The following is a 21,886-nucleotide window of genomic DNA, read 5'->3' as shown; positions in this document are numbered from 1 at the left end:
GTTTCATTTCATATAGATGTCATGCAGAGATAAGGGTGAATTATAGATAAGTTCATGGATTCAGGCTTACTGCTCTTCTGTTTTTAAAATGGTTGTTGATACTCATGCAAAAATTCATTGCGGGCAAAAAGCTTAAATTTTTAGAATTAAGATGTTCTCACAAATTGAAAATTTAATAAATTATTTAAATAAAATGTAAAAAAAAAAGAAAAAATGGCCCTTTAGTACTGCTATCAATTGTATGTTTTCCATTCTGGCCTCTGTGTTGATTTAAGGTAATAATTATTTGAAGATTAAAGCAGTGAGGTTTCACATGTTTGAAATGGATAGCAACAATACCCAGAACAGATATTTAAATGTTTTGTTTTATTTTTATAATTGGGTTGCATCAAATTTCCATTAGATAAGCTTTTTCAATATATGAAACTATATTTACAAAAATGGGAGTAAAATAACTTTCAAAAAGCTTGCAGTATGTAAAGGTTAGTAATACAATACAACGCTGTTTAATTTGTATGTGTACTTTAGGAAGATAAATATTAAATGCCTGTGTAAAGAAAGAAAATCATCAAGAAATACTAAAAGTTGGAAAGAAAACTGCCAGGTTCTAAGTTAAGCAAATGGTTTTATCCTGTGCTCATAATTTTTGATTTTCATAATTGGTTTCTTAATTGGACATTTCATTATGAATTAATGTAATGTCATATTGTAACAAAATTGAATCACAGAAAATGGGCTAATTTTAAAGGGTCTATATGTGAAATAAAAAATCAGTGAGAAATACAAGGCAAGGATCCTTAATTGATTCATCTAATATTATCCCATTCTGTTAAAACATCCTATTTCCTGCTAAATGTTTTTTTTTTTTTTACCTTTTTTTTTTTTTTTTTTTTTTTTTTGATTAAGTATGGGGAAGTGGTTGGGAAACCATAATCTCTCCTTCCCCTTGAAGTATATCTACAATGCCAATAACCACGTATTGTGTAAGAGAACAATGGTTTTGAGATCATGTGTCAAATATAATGAATCAAGATCTATTAATATACTGCAGTTCTAAACATGTGGCGACTTCATACAGAAGAATATATCCCAACTAAAGAAGTACATAGACGTGTAGAATGCATTTCATCTTTGTCTAGCATTTAATATTTCCATGAGTAGTGACATCATGGAGTGTAACCAATATTATTGCTTAGCTTTTTATGAAGCTTACCATCCTTGTTCTTCAATATCTTTCTACAACAAAATCCACAATTTCTCTACACAATTCAGAGGAAAATCAAAGTGATCAGAAAGATTAAAAAGGATCAGATTAAGTCATACAATGAAGTTTGAAAAGAATACTGGATGTCTTGAATCCTGACTCATTTTATGTTCAGTCTTTGATCTCTTGAATTTATGCATAGCAGATTTTCTTGTGTAGGGAGAACAGAACTGAAGATGAATTTGTTATACTGTTTCTGTATTAATAATATTTCTCTTCTATTGTAGGTCCGTATGAATGTTAAATCTCCATCTGATTTTGAATGGCAAAAACAGTCTCGATTTTATTTTCTCGAAGACTTGGATAAATGTGTTATCCAAATCACTGATGTAGAGTTCACCTACTGCAATGAATACTTAGGGTGTACGGACAGACTTGTTATAACTCCTTTAACTGACAGGTAACTATAAAAAGATGGCAGTATATAGTACTTGAAGCAAAGACTTATTTTCTTTAACCTTCATGAGAGTCAGAATTCATTGGTTTGCAGTATAGTGCTGCAATATTGATGCCGAACAGCAGAGGCCAGTGCTTATATATTCATTTAGAGAAAACAGGCACCCCAGTGAGGGACCCTGACTTTTCTCTGAATGTTTGTTTGAGCTGTGTTCGCTGTGGTAGATATTGAAAGCTTACTTGTGCTCAAGGTGACCATAGCTGAATGTCATATACTACATCCACTGAACAAAGTGGATCTACATAACAGTGTGTTGCTGCTTTCAGGAAGCTAAGAGTTGCATTTGAATTTGGGGTTATGGCAAATAATTAATTTGTAGTCATCCGAGAGCTAAAAGTCAGTAACTTAGGACATTGCCTCGAATAACTAGTAGAAGCATGGTTTATAGCAAGGCCCATGGACTGCAAAAAGAACACAAAACAAAACTAAACAACAAAAACATAAGTTTTGAACACAAAATTTATGGAGAACTTTTTATTGCTGGAGAGTTATGCATCACAGTACAAACTCTGTTATATGCATATTTTCCTGAAGTACTCAGTAGTGCTTCACCTAGGCAAGAGGCAGTTGTATTTGTGATGCCAAAACTTGTTACGTGTGAAGAGGAGTGTCAAAATACTGTGCGTGTTCAGTTTGTTATGTGAGGAATGGCTGCAGGCTGTTGAATTAATGCTGGAATTATCTTTGCACTCTCTGTATTGCAAGATTTTATTTACTTATTAAGTGAAATTTCAGACTTTTGCCAATTTCTGAACTGAAATTATGTGAGCTATTTAGAGAGCCAAAGCCCTGTGCTTGGATACCTAGTTTTTAATATATAACACACATCTGCCAAATTCTATGTAATGTACCTTATTATTCCTATGCTAGATAGAGATCTGTTTGCAGCAGTAAACGTGCATTTGATTAGTGGGTATGGCAGCACTACCATGGAGACAACATTTTTGCCCACTGAGAGAGACAGTATCAAGAAAATGCAGTCATTCAAAATTTGTTCACAGAATTAAAATGCAGCCTGATTGGCTAGGGATTGGTTCAGGATACAATGTCACGTGAGATTGAAAACTAGCACAGCGTGGCATTTTGGAAGAAAATGAGTCTTTTGCATGAGCTTAGGCTGTAACAATAGCAAAATAAACCCCACAGATATCTGTTCTTGGCCAAAGATTCAAACAGAGCTGCAGAGATTGGTGGCTATCTACTGTCATGTATTGAAAGAGTGTTTGAAGCAGGGATATTTTTTAGTGTTGTTAGGGGAAACCTATGTACCTAAGTAGTATTGTGTGAGAACAGAGTTAATTCCCCTTATAGGCTTTTCCTTTTTAATACTTTAATGCTGCCATATGGACTTGTATGAGCCCCTGACAATTTTCAAATAATAATATTTGTGCTTTCTGTTAATCATCTTGGAGTTGAGTGCTGTTTGGCTAATGACCTTGTGGTCAGAAGGATTCCTGAAGCACATAAGAAATACACTACATTAAGATGGTGGGACTGAAATTGAATGCTCCTGAGCATCATGTCAGACACAGACCATGTCACGACAGTTAAAATAAAAAGAAATGCAAGTGCTGTTTTCTTTCTTAGGACTTTTGCCATGTAGGGATTTTGTCCTTAACTCTGTTTCAGCAACAGAACTGTTAGGGACTGTATTTTTTCAGTGTTAACTGAGAGCCTGTTACTGATTACGGTGTAATAAGGCAATAAAGCATTATTACTGCCAGTGTTACGATGAGCACTGTATTACTTTATAGGAAGTTATACTAGACATTGCCATTTGTTTCTTTTCCAGTGTCCATTTTCTCTCCCCAGACATATCATGAAGTTATTGAGTATCACAGGGTTAAAATTGTTGGACATGGGCTTGCTGGGATTTTGGAGCATTATAGGTTAGAGCAGTAGCCTTCTTTCTCCCTTCAGTAGTCTCCATGCCATCTGGGGAGGCTGTGACCTAACCTTGGGGATGTCAACCCAGTACTTACTGCAAGGAAGAACAAGTATTTCTGCCCCCTCCCCCAGCTCTATATAATGCAAATGCTGTGGTTACATTAAGGGACCTTAAAGTAATTAATAGCAGAAAAGGATTGATTACAGAATCCCAGAATGGTTTGGGATGGAAGGGACCTTAAAGCCCACCCAGTTCCAGCCCCCTGCCATGGGCAGGGAAACCTCCCATCAGCCCAGGCTGCCCAAAGCCCCATCCAGCCTGGCCTTGAGCACCTCCAGGGATGGGGCATCCACAGCTGCTCTGGGCAGCCTGTGCCATTGCCTCACCACCCTCTGAGAGAAGAGTTTCTTCCCAACATCTCATCTAAATCTCCCCTCTTTTAGTTTTAAACCACTCCCCTTGTCTTATCATTGTCTGTCCTAGTAAAAAGCCGCTTGTTCTGTCTCCAGGTGTTACATCACTCTGGCACAGGCCCTGGGCATGAGTATGGGTGGTGCGCCTGCAGGGCCTGCAGGGACAGGGAAAACAGAGACAACTAAAGACATGGGAAAATGCTTGGGAAAGTATGTTGTTGTTTTCAATTGTTCAGACCAAATGGACTACAGAGGATTGGGCCGTATCTATAAAGGTAAGAAATAATCTGGTTTGTTCATTTTACAGTCATCAGTTTTTGTCTCTTCATTAGTTATCGAGGGATATTTTCTTCCCTATTTTCTCACATTTCCAGATGCATGTTTATCAGTTTGGCCTGATGTTTGATTTTTTTGGTTTTGTTTGTTTTGTTTTGTTTTGTTTTTCCCATGCTTTCCATTTTTTGTTTGTTTGGTTATGTTATAAACATAACCAAACATATAAGCATGTTTGTTTGGTTATGTTATAAACAGAGCTCTAAAGTCAGTTTTGCAAGCAGTGGTCAGATGATCCAATGTCTGGGAACTGCATGATGTCTGTTTTCTTGTATATAGCTACAATGGCTTATATGGACTTGCAGACCCAAGAACGTAACTATTTTCTGTAAGTGGTGGGCTCTTAAACTGAACACAAGCTATCATAAAAATAATTTTCAGTGTTGTAATACTTCCTGAACATTGAAAATATAACCTGGAGATCATTTCTATTTTTAATTAAGAAATGAGCAGAGCTGGCCAAGATTTTAATAGAAGTAGCTTTTGTATTTGATTTTATATTTAAAAGCTTAAGAGTATCCAGTTAAGCTTTTCTAATGAAGACAGAAAGCCTGAAAGCTATGCCATATTTGAATTAAGATGATTTTATATTTAATTTTTCATCTTTCTATCCAGTCTCCTTTGTGGTCTTACTGGGTTTGTGTATGGCTGAGTTTGATCAAGTAGTACATATTTAGAAGAGCTGGGTTAAAAACAGGACTAGGACTAATTTCGCTGGACTTCACTGTTCTTCTTCCTAATCCTTTTGTTCCTTTACAGACATTTTTGGGCCTCATTAACTTGTTAATTTTCTTTAATGGATGTATTAAAAAAGGAAAATGGGAACAAGTAGAACAGAGAAAGAAGGAAAACAAAAAACAAACACCAATTTGCCAAATATTTCTGATAATGGCTCTGAATTTTTTGTCTGTCTAGTTATGCATTCTGCAGAATGCCCTGCTTCTCAGTAACTGAAAATTCAAGACATTAGCACCATTTATAAGAATGTGAACATAAATAAAAAATATTTCCATTCTTGCTTTGTTTGCCTCAGCCTGCCTCCATCCCCTATTCCTCTGAACCATGATCCATGACAGAAGGGATGCATGGATCTTTGAAAAGGTGCTGGTATCTCTCTCTCTCTCTCTTAAACAGTCAAGAAGACACTCCTACAGAAAGGGAGGATAAAGTGCTCCCTGCTACAGCAACCATATCATTTCCATATCACTAATCTGTGGTAGCATAGCTGCTATTGGAAAGCTGCAGTTGGTAGAGCTTGTGACTGTCCTTAGCCATTGTAAGACTCTATTCCCTGGTCCTGAGCTGGTCCCATAAAGAGTCCACTCTTAACAGATGTTTTGCTATGTCACAGGAATGAAGTGTTTCATCACTGTCTTCGCTTTAAGCATTAGTTAGCCTTTTAGTTAATTTTAAGGTTTAGTTTTGATCTTTTTAGGTGAATTCACTGCCTTGGGTGAGGCTGAAGCTGGCTCCTGTGGTACTCTGATGAGCAGTGGGAGCAGAAAACAGTTTTCACAGTATCTCATTAAGTCACACTGGGATGTGGGTTAAAGTTTCCTAGAAGCTTATGACTTCTTGTGCTGAACATATTATTGTAGTCCTTACCAGAGGTAAATACTATGTATCTGACTAAGGCCAGATCATTGCATATCAAAAGAGAAAATAGTCCCCTAGAGGTCAGGAACTATGTAAAGCTGCTCATTTATATAATAACAAACAGATGCAGGAACATTTCTCAGCTAGAGACTGAACTAGCTGTGTGTAGGAATACTTTTCAGTCAAGGTCACAATTTTCAGTTTTTAGTTGGGTGTCTGTGAGTGAGAAAAAGGTGGGATTATATATAGCTTTTCCCTTTCCCTTTCTCCCTTTTCCTTTTTCCCTTTCCCTTTTTCCCTTTCCCTCTCCTTTATGCACAATATGACAGTGCACAGCAAAATTAAATTGGCTCTAAGCTGTTATGCAGCTGACAGTTTGCTTGCCATGCCTTTGCTTGTGTGTATGTGGTGCTATGTTTGTGTATGTTCTCTTTCTTTCTTTTTGTCTGTCTGTCTTTCTGTCTTCACTGCCAGAGGGAAATAATTTTGCAAGAACTTAATTAATTCAAAACTGGAGGATATTGGCCTTGCCTGAGAGTCAGGTTTCCCAATGCCATGCAGCAGGTGGCATTACAGAACAAGTGATATTCTTCCTTCCCCAAGGAAAAATTGCTTGGCTAGAACTGAAATCATCCTTTAGAGAAAGCAATTTCAAAAAATACATTTGATATACAGGTAATAAGTGTAGGAGATATTATGATAAGGGACAGAGTCTCTTTGTTAAAGAATGTTCAGCTTTAGGGCTTTTCCTTGCTATATCCCTAAGAGTAGATATTGCTGTTTATTAAATCAAGTAGCAAAAACACTTTTTCTTTTTCTTTTTCTTTTTTTTTTTTTTTCCCTCAGTCTGGGTCCTAATAGCCATGTAGTATATGGAACCAAATGAATTTGAAAAACATTTGCTTTTTTTTTTTTTTTTTTTTTTTTTTTTTTTTTTGCAAGGGAGCAGCAAGACTAGGGCAGCTCCATGATAAAAATTCTGTATTGGGGTTTACTTTCATCAGAGATGAAATTGAGCAGTAGGCCCAATAAGACAGATTAAAGTTTTGTGCAGTGTTACATTCAATTTCTTTTATAGTACCTGTATGTACCGTATGTTAGAGCTGTCTTCAAATGTCTTAAGCCCAGCTAAGCTCCACTAGGCCATTGGGATGAATTAAGCACCTCTGAATATTTGTTTGTAGCACTAGTTAAGGTGTTCATCCAGGACCTTGCTTGACCCAGGCAATAGAAACACTAGTCAGCTATGGGCTTTGAGAAAGAAGATTGTAATTCTTGCATAGACATGCTAGCTTTTGTCTCTTGTGGAGTGGATGTGCAAGTGCAGGGGATTACACAGCTTTCCTGTTACCTCTTGGGAAAGCTGCTACTTCTTATTCTTCAAACATGACACAGAAGAAGGAGTGTTTGACCCTCCAGAAGACATTAGTTTCATGATGTTTATGGATACTAATACTCTGTCTAGAACTCCATGGCCTGCTACAAATGATAGTTGTGTGACTTCTGATCCCTTTTACTCTTCTTATTTTCAGATTTGTTTTACTCTTTTCCTCCTGTTATATAGAATCTGATATATACATATAAAGCTATATATATAATTTTTATATATATATAAATTCTTCTTGTTTGATCTGACGCACTGTGTTTAACCAAATATTTTCCTTATTGCCTTTTTAGGTTTGGCCCAGTCAGGTGCATGGGGTTGCTTTGATGAATTTAACCGCATTGAACTTCCAGTTTTATCAGTGGCTGCCCAGCAGATATATATTGTACTTCAGTGTAAGAAAAATAAGAAACCTCAGTTCATTTTCACTGATGGTGATGTTGTTGACATGGACAGAGAATTTGGTATATTTCTGACGATGGTATGTATGTGCATAAATAGCACCAGTATGGACAATCTTTCCCATTTCATTGCCCATAGAAGTATCCTTGTTCAAATCATTGGAACTGTCTGTTAGAGAATAGTGAATAGGATTTGAACAATAATTTGGTCTAATGATAATAATGATATTTTCTCTTGCCAATATTTTTAACTTGAATTTAGGACTTGGTATATGCAGTCAACATTAACTACATATTTTACTTTTTTGTTCAGTATTTGATAGATTGAGATTAAATCCAACCATCTCATATTTTTAATCAAAGTCTTTCAAAATGAAACAGTAGTAGTTGACTATTGGAAGGACTACCATAGGTGTTCTGGTCAGTATTTTACCACCTGTGAAGAATTTTTGACCTTAATCCTTCTGTATGACAGGATGAAGGAAGTCACCTTCACTCTTGTTCACTGACCTCCCACAGATTTATCTTTGGTGTCTGTGGACTGTTTCTGTCAGTGAAGGAGGCAAAGAAGCAGGAAAGTGTAAGCGTACTCTAAAAGCATCTTTGTATCTCCCCCTCCTTAGCTGTAGGCTACATATGCAAAACTGAAATATTTGTCTTTATTGTAAGGTTTCCCATCTTTGAGAAGCTGTTAATGTTGTCACTCTAAGTTTTAAAAGAAAAAAAAAAAAAAGACAATTTGACAAATTAACTAGTAGTGTACCAATGCCAGTAAAAATGCAGTGTAAAAGCAGCTGGAAGAGTTTAAGAAGCTATCAGTGCATAGCCAGAGACTACTGTTGTCACAACCAACCCATGTGGTAGTCATATGAGTGACTTAGACATCTTCAGTGAAAGGTCAGATTGATTAATTTAAATTAAATGCAGTAGTGGCTTGTACTGCCTGACTAACTTTGGACTCAAATGGTCTGGATAATGCTCACAAGGGGCATTAACCTTCAGCACTGGAACACTATCAAGACCCTGAGGAAATAACTTTTTTAAACAGCTCCAGCAAAATCCGTAAGTGGCTGTCTGTTTATGTCTGGTGTCTTGGGCATCTCTAAATACCCACGTGATACTTCATGAACTGCAGTACTTGGACAACTTAGTAGTGATGAGTAATTGTGACGCTCTTTAGTTATCCAGTGGATGTGCTCCTGTGCTTGCCAAATAATTACCAGAAAAGATAAGCCTTCCTATCTTGCTATCGTTAAGTAATATTTTATTTTACATTTTGCATTTTTCAGAACCCGGGCTATGCAGGACGACAGGAACTTCCAGAAAATCTGAAGATTCAGTTTCGCACAGTTGCTATGATGGTGCCTGACCGTGGTATTATTATGCGAGTCAAGCTGGCAAGTGCTGGTTTCCGAGACAACCAAATCCTTAGTCAAAAATTTTACACACTCTACAAACTCTGTGAAGAGCAGTTATCTAAACAGGTAAAATAAATATTTGTTCAACCATATGCTGTCACTAGAAGGGAATGTAGAGAATCTACTTTCCTAGGATATATAATTATTTTGACACTTGGGAACCTAGTCATTTTTAGGGTTGTCAGTTTCAAGTTCCAGCAATAGAATTTGAAATTATACTGTTATTTTTATATTTCAAACTAGTTTGTACAGTAAAGGAGGTTTAAAATTAATTCTTAAATTTAAAATACAGTACAGATAATGGTGAAGATATGGGGAACAGCGTGCAGAACTCTACAGAACTTTGTAGAGGACAGGTTTTTCAGTCTCCTTACCTTAGGAAGACTAGATATATTGGAGAGTCAGTGTAAGAATTGTAAATAACTGAAGAGTGCCTAGAAGGCACTGTCTTACTGAATGCTGTCAGACCTATTAGAATTAAATTTCACCAGGGACATCAAGGGCAACAAGAAAGGCTCTATAGGTACATCAGCAATCAAAGGAGGACTAGGGAAACTGTGGGCCCTCTAGCCATGTCACCAGAAGGCAAAGGCATGGACTGGAAGAATGATGAACCACCCACTGCAGGAAACAATCAGGTTCGAGATCATCTAAGGAACCTAAATGTGCAGAAGTCCATGGGAGCTGAGGGAACTGGCAGATGTAGTTGCTAAGCCATGTCCATCATATTTGAGAAGCTGTGACAGTCCAGTGAAGATCCCACTGACTGGAAGAGGGGAAACATAATCCTCGTTTATAAGAAGGGAAAAAAGGAAGACCCAGGGAACTACAGGGCAGTCAGTCTCACTTCTGTGCCTGGCAAGACCATGGAGCAGATCCTCCTGGAGATTATGCTAAGGCACAGACACTATTTTCCATTGAAATTTCCTCTGTTACTAATTTTGACCATTGTCTCTTATTCTCTGCTGGACTCATTCCAATGTCAATGATAGCTGACTAACATGGAGAAAAAACAAAAAGATCACTAAGACCTATAATTTTTCAAATGATTCCAGACTTCATCATAAACATGTAATCTGCCTTCCAAACTTCACAGGAATTTATTAAAACTTTTTGTCTTAATGTTGCCATATGCAAATAAGATTCTTGGCAGTACCTGGCTGAATACTCACATCTAAGTTTGTAAACTGGTAACAACTTGGCACCTGCTGGAATCATAGAAAATGAGGCTGGACAGAGCCATCCATATACCTGCCTGGAGGAAAAATCAATTCTTAGCTAAATAATTTGCTGTAAATGTTTATGACTCTCCTTAACATTTTGCATTGACAGATGCCTGAGCTTTCCTAGGCAGCCTGTTCCAAAGTTTGATTTTCTTTATGGTCATAATGTTTTCCCTAAAGTTGACTTGAAGAATTTCCCATGCTGTAACTAAATAAATTGCTTCTTTTCTTTTCTATTCCTTATGCCTTCCTCTTTGCAGGATTTTTTTGCATGTCAAAGACTTATTGTAACTTATCCTCCATATTTACCCTTTCTACTTCTAAAACCAACTTTGTTTTACTTCTTTCTGTTATAGTATGTTTTCTAGTTAGCTGATATCTTTGTTTTCTGTATTCTTTTCAGTAGGGTTCATCTTCCAGTGTGGAATCCAAGCTTTGGCACAGTATTAAAGTGCCAACCACAATATAAAGGCCTTTTCAACTGTCCTAAAAAAGTCACTTGCATTTTTATTGTCTTCTATAGTTGTAGATTTATGTTATTGGTGAGTTTGGGGTTTTAGTCCAGTGACAGATACTTTTGTCAAAAGCTTTCTGCATCTGACTCATTTTTCCTCTCAATAAGGAAGAGTTGCTCCTCTTTTATATTTTTGCAGTTGGGTATTTTTCATCTGTGTAGTATTTTTCTCTTTATTTAAATTCATCCTAATGCATTGGGTTTACATGGCAAGCTTTTAGTGGCAGAGGAGCTGCAGGGGTGGCCTCTGTGAGTAGAGTCCAGCAGCTGCCCCATGTCAGATCAGAGCCAGCTCCAGCTGGCTCCAAAAGGGACCTGCTGCTGGCCACAGATGAGTGAGGCTGGTTGGGCCTCTGGGAGAGCAGATTGAAGGAAGGGAAAAAACTGCTGTGCAACAGCAGCTGGGAGAGAGGAGTGAGAAGCAGCCCTGCAGCCCCCCAGGTGGGTGCAGCAGGAAGGCTGGAGGTGCTCCAGGCAGGCAGCAGCAGTTCCCCTGCGGGCTGTGCAGGGAGAGGCCCCTGGTGGAGCAGGCTGTCCCCCTGCAGCCCATGGGTCCCCCATGGAGCAGATCTCCACGCTGCAGCCCCCCCATGGGTGGAGGAGCCCCCGGTGGAGCAGGTGGATGTGGCCTGGAGGAGGCTGCGGCCCATGGAGAGCCCCCGCAGGAGCAGGGGGCCTGGGGGGAGCTGCCGCCCACCCACGGGGGACCCGTGCTGGAGCAGTTTGCTCCTGGGGGATGGATGGATGGATCCCGTGGGACGGAGCCGTGTGGGAGCAGTGCTTGAGGAGCTGCTGCCTGTGGGCAGCCCCCCAAGGATCAGTTGGGGAAGGACGGCATCCCGTGGGAGGGACCTCACGTGGAGCAGGGGCAAGGAGTGACCATGAAGGAGCAGCAGAGACGAAGTGTCAGGGACTGGCCACAGCCCCCATTCCCTGTTCCCTTGAGCTGTTTGGGGGGAGGACGTAGAGAAGGGTGGATGAGGGGAAAGGTGCTTTTAGTTTGCTTTCAGTTCTCATTGCTCTAGTCTGTTAGTGATAGGCAATAAACTACATTAATCTCCCTGTGCTGAGTTTTTTTTTTTTTTTTTTTTTTTTTTCATGTGACAGTAGTACATGAGTGATCTCATGTCCTTATCTCAACCCCTTAGCCTTCTTCATTATGTTTTATCCGCCTTTCCCTTTGAGGAGGCAGAATGAGAGAGCAGCTGAGGTGGAGTTTGGCTGCCCAGCCCAGATAATTTATTGAATTTCTCTTGGTCATGTTGAACTGTAGTCATGATCTAGTTTACCACCTCAGTATCACCTGGAAACCTAATCAATAAGCTACTTAGTGCTGGAAATTGTGAGCAGTGCTCAATGTATTGTTCCAGTCTATCAGTGATAGGAGTTGTGAATCTACCATTACAAATGATTGCATGTAGATCAGAAGATACTTTATTTGAGAAGAAGATACCTTAATTGTTATGAAACCATCCACAGAAAAGAATGCTATTATGTACAGGATAAGATAGGCTTACGTATAAAATATTGTACTTGTATAATTGCAGTATGTTCTTTTACATCAGCGAGAGATAGACCCTTTTAGTTATCAATCCTTGTACCATATATGAAGATAGTAACAGTGATCAGGTAACAGAGGGTAGTCTGAAGGTGTGTGCTTTGTTGTTTGTGCATCTGGCATATTATGAATTTATGAAAACGATAGAAGCAGCAGCTTTGTTACAGATGACTTATAAAAGTGATAGTCTACCACCAAAAGGATGACATGGCAGTCATGGAGTTGCAACACTAGGAAATATTTTCAGGATATGATAGCAACAGAACTGGAGCTCCAGTTGAAATGATAAAGAGCTGTGAAATTCCTTACATGTATACTTAAAAGTTCAATAGCCTAGTCATTTCTTTAGTTATCATAGTCATCAGCCCTTTCTTGATTTTAAAGTCTTTAATTGTTGTGGTACCAATTGTGCTTATTTATTATTTTGAGGTTCACTATGACTTTGGACTAAGAAATATCCTGTCAGTTTTAAGAACACTTGGAGCAGTGAAAAGATCTAATCCCAAAGAACCAGAGAAAACCGTTGTGATGAGAGTTCTGCGGGACATGAACCTCTCCAAATTGGTATTGTAACAGTGGTAACTTTCCCAAAAGAGTACTTTATTTGCATTTGTAAAGTGTATTTATTATGCACTTTGAAAAGCTCTTTTTCTTCAGCACTTGGATACATCCCTTTGCATTTTTTTTACTGCAGTTTTAAATTTTTATCAGAATATGGTTATGGTGTAAGCTCTATTTATTTCTGAAAGAAATTAAAATACCTCAGAAGCATTAAGTGAGAAAAAAAAAAAAAGTGAGAAACACCATTAGATCCTAGAGGACATAACCTGGTCCTCTAGTTACGTTTTACTTTTTCTTCTTTCCGCCCCATCTAAGGAGAGAAAGGAAGAATACATTGTGTTAGCTTTTAATAGTGTCATTGAATATCCTTCTTAATCCAGAATTTCATTTTATACATTTCTTGGGAGTCTGTTGCCTTTTAGAACATCATAAGAATTGCAATGAGTGAGGTAACTGGTAGCAGCTAACACCTACTTGTATAGAGTAACCTTTTTTGCTATTACTATTTAAAGTATTTGTCTGTCTTTCTATTGCTGTAATTGAAAGGTTATAGCATATCTAGAATCCATGTATTTACACTAGCAGCCAGTTTTGTGATGGAACCAATTACGCTGCTTCTGATGTTAATCTATTCAGCACATTGGTACATGCATTCAAACCTATAGGCATGCTTCAGTGATTTACAGAAGGAAAAAGATCATAAAAAAATCCAAGGGAGAGTACAATTTGAATAAATCTTGCTGACTTGTGTAACAAATGGAAAAATGTGTGAGTTTATATTGATAAAAACTCTATTATAAAGTTAACATTTTTACAAGCTTTAAGTATTTAATTTAGAAATTGCTACTTGTGATTGCAAAGTATGAAATTCACTTAATAAAACTGACTCATAATATTTGCTTTGGAAAAGATACAGTTTTATACTGCCATCCTTTAAATGGCATATTCTTAAAGATTGTTTACAGCTGTATTAATAATTTCAATGAATAAATAATGTATTTCTTCTCTACTTTATCCCTGACAGGTGGATGAAGATGAACCTTTATTTATGAGTCTCATTAATGACCTATTCCCTGGAATTACTCTGGATAAAGCTGGGTATCCTGAACTACAGTCAGCCATTCAGAAACAGACAGAGAAAGCAGGGCTTATTCATCATCCACCGTGGATTCTTAAACTCATTCAGCTGTATGAAACTCAACGAGTCCGACATGGTTAGCATGCAAGATGAGGTTTTGAGACTGCATAAAAGCAATAAAGTTTTTTTTTTTTTTTTTAATATATTATCCGCTACAGAGTGCAGATTATTTTCACAAAAAAAAGTCTTTTGAAATTGAGCAGATGTCATTTTTAAAGCTTATGTAGATATCTTGATGGGAAACTGTTAGGACTCTTTTTCTCTGCGCAACGCACACATAGTGAAATTTTAGCTTTGTTGTATTACATTTTTATGGGTAATATGAGTGTGGCCTTCAGAATGATTGAAATTTCTATAGAGTAAGTTAAAATGTAGAGTATATGTCCCAATTCAGAGACAGCCAAATTTGTTCGGTATTCTGAAAACTACTGTTGCCCTCAGAGTTCAATCATGAAGCTTATGGCTAATGTTATTCTGAAATTGTGATGCTGAGAAGATTACAAAAATAATCTCCCAAATCTTTAATTTAATAGATCATATCAAGCATGCAGTATAGTTCAAAGTGTTGTTTGTGTTCAGATCTGGCCATTTCAACCAAGGAGAAATGCTCCAACCTTCTTGAGCAGGGGGGTTGGACAAGATGGCCTCCACAGATCCCTTCTAATCTCAAGCATTATATGCTTCCATTAGAATACATTTTTGTTGTCCACAAAAGGCTGATGAGTAAGGTTTATTCTGTCCTAGTAAGGATACCAAAAACAGTAGTACAAGCACGTTTACAATTCATAGTTGAATTAAAAAAAAAAAAAAAGCCCTCTCTTTGAAATGCTCTCCTCCTCTTCCCAAGACTCTAACAACCTAGGATTTTTTAGTCTGTGAAGGAGAAAATATAAAGGAAATTTAACTAAATTAACATTCAGCTCACTTTAGAGAAAACACCAGGCAGTCTGCATTGTATCAGATTAGGTTTATAAATTGGGTTTTGATTATTTCTTCCATCATTCTGCTGAACTCATTTCCAAAACCAAATAAGGATTGTGTTGTCCAGTTGCCACTAGGGTTAGCAGGAGTTATCTAACTCCCAACCGTGACTTTGAAAGTTCCATCTACTTTTGTACAGACACTGGGCCTCTTGAATAGTTTATTTAGAAAATACAACTAAAGAGTATCAACTGTAGGCTCAATTTGTTGTTAAAGATGTGACTTATTTTCCTCAGGCAATATGTGTAAACACTGATGAAATTAGAAGTGTAGTTACTGCTGACTTTTTTATGTAAAAAATTGTATTAAAATGTCAGCACAGATGGATGCAGGTGCGTTTTTTTGTTTTATTTGCTTCAGAAAGATATGCTTAGTTTTGTGTATCATAGGGAACTACTCTTTCTCATTAAACACATTTAGAAATTACTGTTTTTGTTTACCACCAGTTGTGTCAATGTCACTGTATGTGAACATCAAAAGTCAGTTGTGTTTTCCAATTAGAAAAAGGAACAGAACTGCCTGAGGGAGGATACAGACCCATATAGGCTTGCCTGCCATGATAGGACAGGCATTTTTAGAGGCATTTTAATAATATTTAAATTAAATTTCAGCCAACACAGAGTAAGTGGAGTGAGAAACATCTTTTTTGTATTGCCTTTTGATTAAAAAAAAAAGGGGATCACTGATGCAAAGGGTCATTAAGGGGTAGCATGAGATTTCATTTTAAACCATGTTTTTATTGTTTTAAGGTATGATGACTCTAGGTCCAACTGGTGCAGGAAAGACAAAATGCATTAATATTTTGATGAAAGCAATGACAGATTGTGGTGCACCACATAAAGAGATGAGAATGAACCCAAAGGCAATCACAGCTTCCCAGATGTTTGGTACCCTTGATGTTGCTACAAATGACTGGACAGATGGCATTTTCTCTACATTATGGAGAAAAACTTTAAAAGCAAAGAAGGTAATGGATATTCTATCATGATAGTTAATAAGGGCATTTAATACTCTTTCTATAAGGTCTCATTATCTGTCGTTTATGTGAAAGAGTATAGTTATAAAATCAAATGGGAAAATGCAGTGTTAGTTTTGCACTCGGTCTGAATAGCTGTCTGTACCCAAAAGCCAAAATGATGTGTATATGCCTGAGAGCACAAGGCTTCCCAAACACTAGGGGTTCCAGAAATAAATTGGAAAAGACTTTTGCTTCTTTCTGTAAGCAGGTAGCCCTACTGTTCAAATGCAAAAACAAGGCCTCTTCATGTTTTGACAAGAGGACAGAAAAGGTAATCTTCTGTCTGGTTTTATGTCATTGCCACTCTATTTCACTAATATGAGAATGGAAGAGGCTCTGGTAATAAATCAATATAGATATTTCCCAATTTGCTTATCAAACCTTCAGGTGATTTTTCACTGAGTAATAGCTGCACTCAAATCTTCTGAAGTTTCATGTTCATTCAGTTCTCGTTTAGAAAATAGGAAACCTTTTGTGAGGTACTTGGGTAACATCCCACAAGGACTGTGTACTTCCTTTAAAGTCTGTGACTTTCTTTAAAAGGAAATGTTTTCATCCACTTTGATGGGTGATGGGTTTCCTGAGATACTGGGAAAGGTTAAAATCACTGAGGAAATTACAAAGAACTGCAGCTCCTGCCATGCCAATCAGCACCAAATTATGGTTCAGTATTTACATCCAAGATTCTGAGATTTAATCGGAGATTAAATTGTTTGTTTGTTTTGTCAATATACAAAAATTTGCTTTTTTTTTTTTTTTTCAGGGTGAGCATATTTGGATCGTTTTAGATGGGCCTGTTGATGCGATATGGATTGAAAATCTGAACTCCGTTCTGGACGATAATAAGACCCTGACTTTGGCCAATGGAGATCGTATTCCAATGTCCCCCAGTTGCAAAATTGTTTTTGAACCTCACAACATTGACAATGCTTCTCCTGCAACAGTTTCTCGCAATGGGATGGTCTTCATGAGTTCTTCAGTGTTAGACTGGAAGCCTATTTTAACAGCTTGGCTGCAAACTTTGCCTGCTACATACTCTGATGTTCTTTGGAATTGCTTTAATACTGTATTTCAGGTATTTAATTTAGTCATTTTAGAAAAAAAAAAAAAAAAGCATTCCTTACTGTCTATTTAATGAAGTGTTGTTTCTCCCTAAATGTTGTTTCAATTATTTACTTGTGTTTGCTTGCATAATAAAATAGGAATGAGGGATTTAAAAAAAGAAAAGGAAAGAGAGAGAGGAAAGGATCTCTAACATTGATGAGTGAGTGAAACTGTATCAGATGAATAACTTGGATGCTTAGTTTGGTCTGCATGGGATAGTTGGTGGTGAATTGTTGTATCCATGATTATTTTATAGTGCAGGTTGTCAAAACAGAAATATTCTCTATGGATGTAATTGTTACTGCAATTTTAATTCTTGTTAGGATACATAAAGGGAGTGAATAAACTTCCTTGTTTGTTTTAAATGTAATAAAGTAAATTCAGAAGGAAATTAAGCTACATTCACTCTGGTGGAATCTTTCCTAATTTCAGTTGTAACAGGAATGCATTTGGTCCATTATTTATTTTTTAAAAATATTCTGTAATTCAAACAAATTGAGGCCAGTTCCATGCTGCATGGTATTTTGAAGTTCAATACAAGTGATCAATATAAAATTAGAAGTTCAACATAAAATCAGAAGGACTACTACCATAGCAGTTGTGTCTCTTCCAAAGGAGATTTTTGAGATGACTTCTCTCTGATACATTTTCTTACTGAATTATGTTGAATTAGTAGATCCACAGGGAGAATTCAGAACATTCTTTCCCTCCATTTGGCCTTACCATAATGAATCTTCAAAAAGTGTTCATGAATATTATGGACACTGGTACTCAAAAAGCATCAATTTCAGTAGCATATATATTTTTTCCAATTATGTTGATGTTCTTATTTTTTCTTTGGAAATTTTTATGGAAATAATTACTACTTTTTACTCTTTCAGCTTTGTAATCCTCTTTTGATTTCCTTACTTAACATCTCTGGAACAAATACAGCTTGTTTCTATACGTTCCGTTCCCATTCACTGTCTTCTCTGATATTCCTGTGTAATTTGTGTTGGATATATCTTGGACTTCTCCTGTAATATTTTTTTGTCTTTGTTGGATTTTATAAATGCAGTTTGTAATGAACTTTGAGCGACATTTTCAGAAAGTTTATTATTATACAATATGAAAAAAGCCATGATTAATATAACTTTGGAATGCCTAGAACGTTGACAAATGTCTTCTTACAGATATGTTTCATTTTAGCGCCCATTTACTTTAAAACCAATGTTTAACAAGCTATTTATTTTGTTCTACCTCAATAACATAATGATATGACATAGTATTTACTGCAGCAGCAAGAGAATCAATTCTGATAATGAATTTTAAAATACGCTTCCGAAGTAATGTGTATGTGGGTCAATTTACTGCTTCTTTGCCACAATTCTATTCATGTTTTGGTTTTTTTTTTTTTTGGTTACAACTTGCTCTGAAAACATAATAACAACTTTTAAAATACCCAAGCCTGAAGCAATAGCAATAAAGTCCAGGAAAATATGTATTTTATTAGATTGAGAGTTGAAAATACAGTGAAATATGAAGTTAGTTCTGTGCTGAAGGCTGCATTTGGAACTATCGAAATGTAAATGAAAGCTGTCATGCTGTCAGCTTTCTTTCACTTCTAATGAGCTATCTTTGCTGCTCAAATAACAGAAGTGATAACTGATTTTACAGAAGAGGGTAATGCCACTTTTGTATTGAGATGGCTCTTTTTACAGTTATTATTTCTCCCCACATAAAATAAAAAAAGGATAAGTAAATTCTAAAACAAAAATTGTGAAATAAGATGCATCAGCAATGGTAGTCAAAGCCCAAATACAGGACTTGGTGAATTTAATGCTGGTATTAAGAAAAGCACAGATATAAGCAGCTTCCAAATATCTGATATTTTAGAAGAAAATGAAGATTAGGTTATAGATGGAAATAGAGTAACTAAGGAAAATTAGACTTTAAGTATGCCTAAAGGGGTCTTCTGAAGGCAATCAAAATTGAACTAAAACAGAAGACACTTGCTACAGTAATTCCAATTTGCTTAAAAGAAACATTGATTATTTATGGTAATAAAAATAGCATTTGTCACTGAAAGCATATATATAGTCAAAATCATCATTAATGAAGGCACAGCAAGTAGCAATAATGTAGAAGAAAGTGGCAGAGAACAATACTTGTGAATCAGTGGAAATAATTTATTTATTCTTTTCAAGTACAGTGCAAATACTCTTACAAGTCATCAGTTTTTATATAAAAGACAGGAGACAGTCCAAAAGACAGGGATAAATTAAAAAAAAAAAAAAAAAAACAAAAACAACTCACACACAACACATATAACAAAACAGAAGAAAAACCCAAACCTTACTTTAAGTCAGGTTTATCTTTGAGTTCTTTCTGTTTTCATGGGATTTTTTTTTAAATGGTTACTGCAGGGTTGGACTTTTACCCTCCCTTTCTCAGTTCTTTCTTCTCAGTAACATTTCATGCTTGGGAATGATTTCAATCATTGATTAAAATAATTAAAATCATAGGGTGATTTTAAGTAAACTTCCATCCCCTTCCAAAGTCTCTACTCTCTTATGTTTAAAAGCTATACTGCCTTTTTTTTTAATTTTATTATTATTATTTTTTTTTATTTTAATCTGTGATTGGTGCTGCTACCTGTAATCAATAAAACTGCTTAGTTGATGGGAATAATTATCCAAGACATTTTCAAAGAATTGAATTAAAATAATTACCTGAGTGGTGTTATTTAGTTTGCCTGCAAAGTATGAAGCTCAAATAAGTGTCGTATGTTATGTTAGGAACATGAGTGTCAACACACCTGTGTACTTTTCAAATGGAAACAAACAAACAAAAAACAAAACCCCCCAAAATGTAATTTTTTAATTAGATCACACTTTTTTTTTTTTTTTTTTTTTCAATCTGATGTTCTGGATCCTTTAGTGACATATTCTGGACACTTCAGAGATGTCCTAAAAACAGCAGAGTAGACAGATGTGACATATTTTCCCATATCAGATCTCACTCTAATTTCATTTGGGTGAAGGCTGCCATTACCTCTGGAGCATAGAGTTGAAAATATAATCCAAAGAGTTGCCTGGCTTTAATATTTAAACGCTGATGCTTAAATGACTGTTACAAATATTAATAACTTGGCATAATTTAATTGTGCTTGTGCTTGTCTAACCCTTTAGAGTACGTTTCCTACTTCTTGCTCTAAAGAACATTCTACAGACCAGCGAGTTCCACAGTAATGGTGGGAGTATTGGTGGGATACCATTTTCAGATATTTCATTTTGCAGTTCCTGATCCAAATTCATCACAGTTTTTGCTTATTGGCCATGGCTCAACTAATTTTTCTAGTACCTCATCCAAACAAAATACCCCAATAAGCAGCTAATTCATGCTAATTGCTCTTTAGAACTTGCATCCTTCTGTCTGTCATGTATTGTTTTCAAAATATTGGTAATGAAGTATTAGCATATATGGACCTGAGGCTTTTTTTTTTTTTAATGCATAAGCTCAAAGAACAAGAGTTACACAAACCTCATTGGAATTGTAAGTAGCGTAAAACTGTTTCTGGTGAAAACTGAGCTCTTGAAAGAACAGAATACTTTGACTTATGAAATATCTTTATTCTGAGCATCTCAAACCAATTATTAAACAATCTGTAGTACCCTCTGAGATATCTAGCCTATTTTACAGATGAAGAAGCTGAATCTCAGAGAGATTTAGGTCCAATTTTTAAAGGTCTTTAGAACTGAATCTTCCACACTGTTTGCATGTAGATAGTAACTGGTATTTCAGAATAGTTCTGTGCGGCAAATCTCAGAGTGAACTTTACATCAAATTGCAACTTTGCTAAAGATGTTTCAAAATACTTGACAAAGGCAGACATGGTAGCAACCTCTATGGAATAATCTGAGAAAAGTCTGGGTTACGCTTACATCAGTTATAAAATTCCCTTTGGATCCTGTCATGGCTCTACATAAAACTGAGAGTGCTAGTTTCAAGAAGGATAGGTACATTATGGTTCAGTCAGAACAGATCAGATAGAAATTTATGGTGGTGAGGTCATGCATTATATACGCATCATTACAGCAGTTTGAGTGCTTTTATCTTCCCACTACAAAAATGGCAATGGTAGATTAAAATCTCCAGTGGAGAGCACAAATGGCAGATCCTTGATGTAGCTGAAAAGCAGCCTTCAAATTGCTCTTTATAAAATTGCTGTATGTAGCTCATACAAATAATTCTGCTGACTGTGGTAAATCAACTTTTTAAAAAATATATATTATTGTTAGCAAAATTCTGTGGTCTGTCTGAGTAGCTGTAATTCCAGAAATGGGGTAAAATTTTATTGTTAAGAGAGCTGAGAACATAGTTGAAATTAAGAAATTGTTTATGTCTAAGAATAAATCATACCACTGAAACAAGGAAACAGATTCCTTAAGTGATGCCTTTCCTTTTCAGGATATGATCAATTTTGTTTTCTCCTCTGTGACACCAAAAATGCCAGTTTTAGAATGCATGTACATCAAACAAGCTATTGACCTTCTACAGGTAGATTTGACATCACTTTTTCTATCTTTTATTCTGTTATTTGTGCTAGGATGTTGTTCTAGCAAGGCAGTAGTCACATGTTGCATCTGTTTGCAG

The 21,886-nt window shown here is 36.4% G+C and overlaps 1 protein-coding gene across 1 annotated transcript in view; it reads left to right on the top strand.

Moving 5' to 3' along the window:
• Positions 1-21,886, top strand: part of LOC311206373 (dynein axonemal heavy chain 5-like) — a gene marked incomplete at its 5' end in the record, with an annotated part of 146,980 nt that overhangs the window by 50,360 nt on the left and 74,734 nt on the right. Inside the window, 9 exons of the mRNA XM_084281653.1 lie at positions 1,492-1,664; positions 4,119-4,297; positions 7,629-7,816; positions 9,026-9,220; positions 12,879-13,013; positions 14,035-14,224; positions 15,879-16,096; positions 16,911-17,222; positions 21,701-21,790. Coding sequence (XP_084137779.1) covers positions 1,492-1,664; positions 4,119-4,297; positions 7,629-7,816; positions 9,026-9,220; positions 12,879-13,013; positions 14,035-14,224; positions 15,879-16,096; positions 16,911-17,222; positions 21,701-21,790 — 1,680 coding nt within the window. The remainder of the gene's footprint in view (positions 1-1,491; positions 1,665-4,118; positions 4,298-7,628; positions 7,817-9,025; positions 9,221-12,878; positions 13,014-14,034; positions 14,225-15,878; positions 16,097-16,910; positions 17,223-21,700; positions 21,791-21,886) is intronic.

The sequence above is a fragment of the Netta rufina genome (assembly GCF_964035555.1).
Source record: "Netta rufina genome assembly, chromosome: 2".
In the NCBI taxonomy this organism is placed as follows: domain Eukaryota; kingdom Metazoa; phylum Chordata; class Aves; order Anseriformes; family Anatidae; genus Netta; species Netta rufina.
The sequence above is the reverse complement of the archived record's forward strand: the minus strand, read 5'-3'. Positions and strand labels throughout refer to the sequence as shown.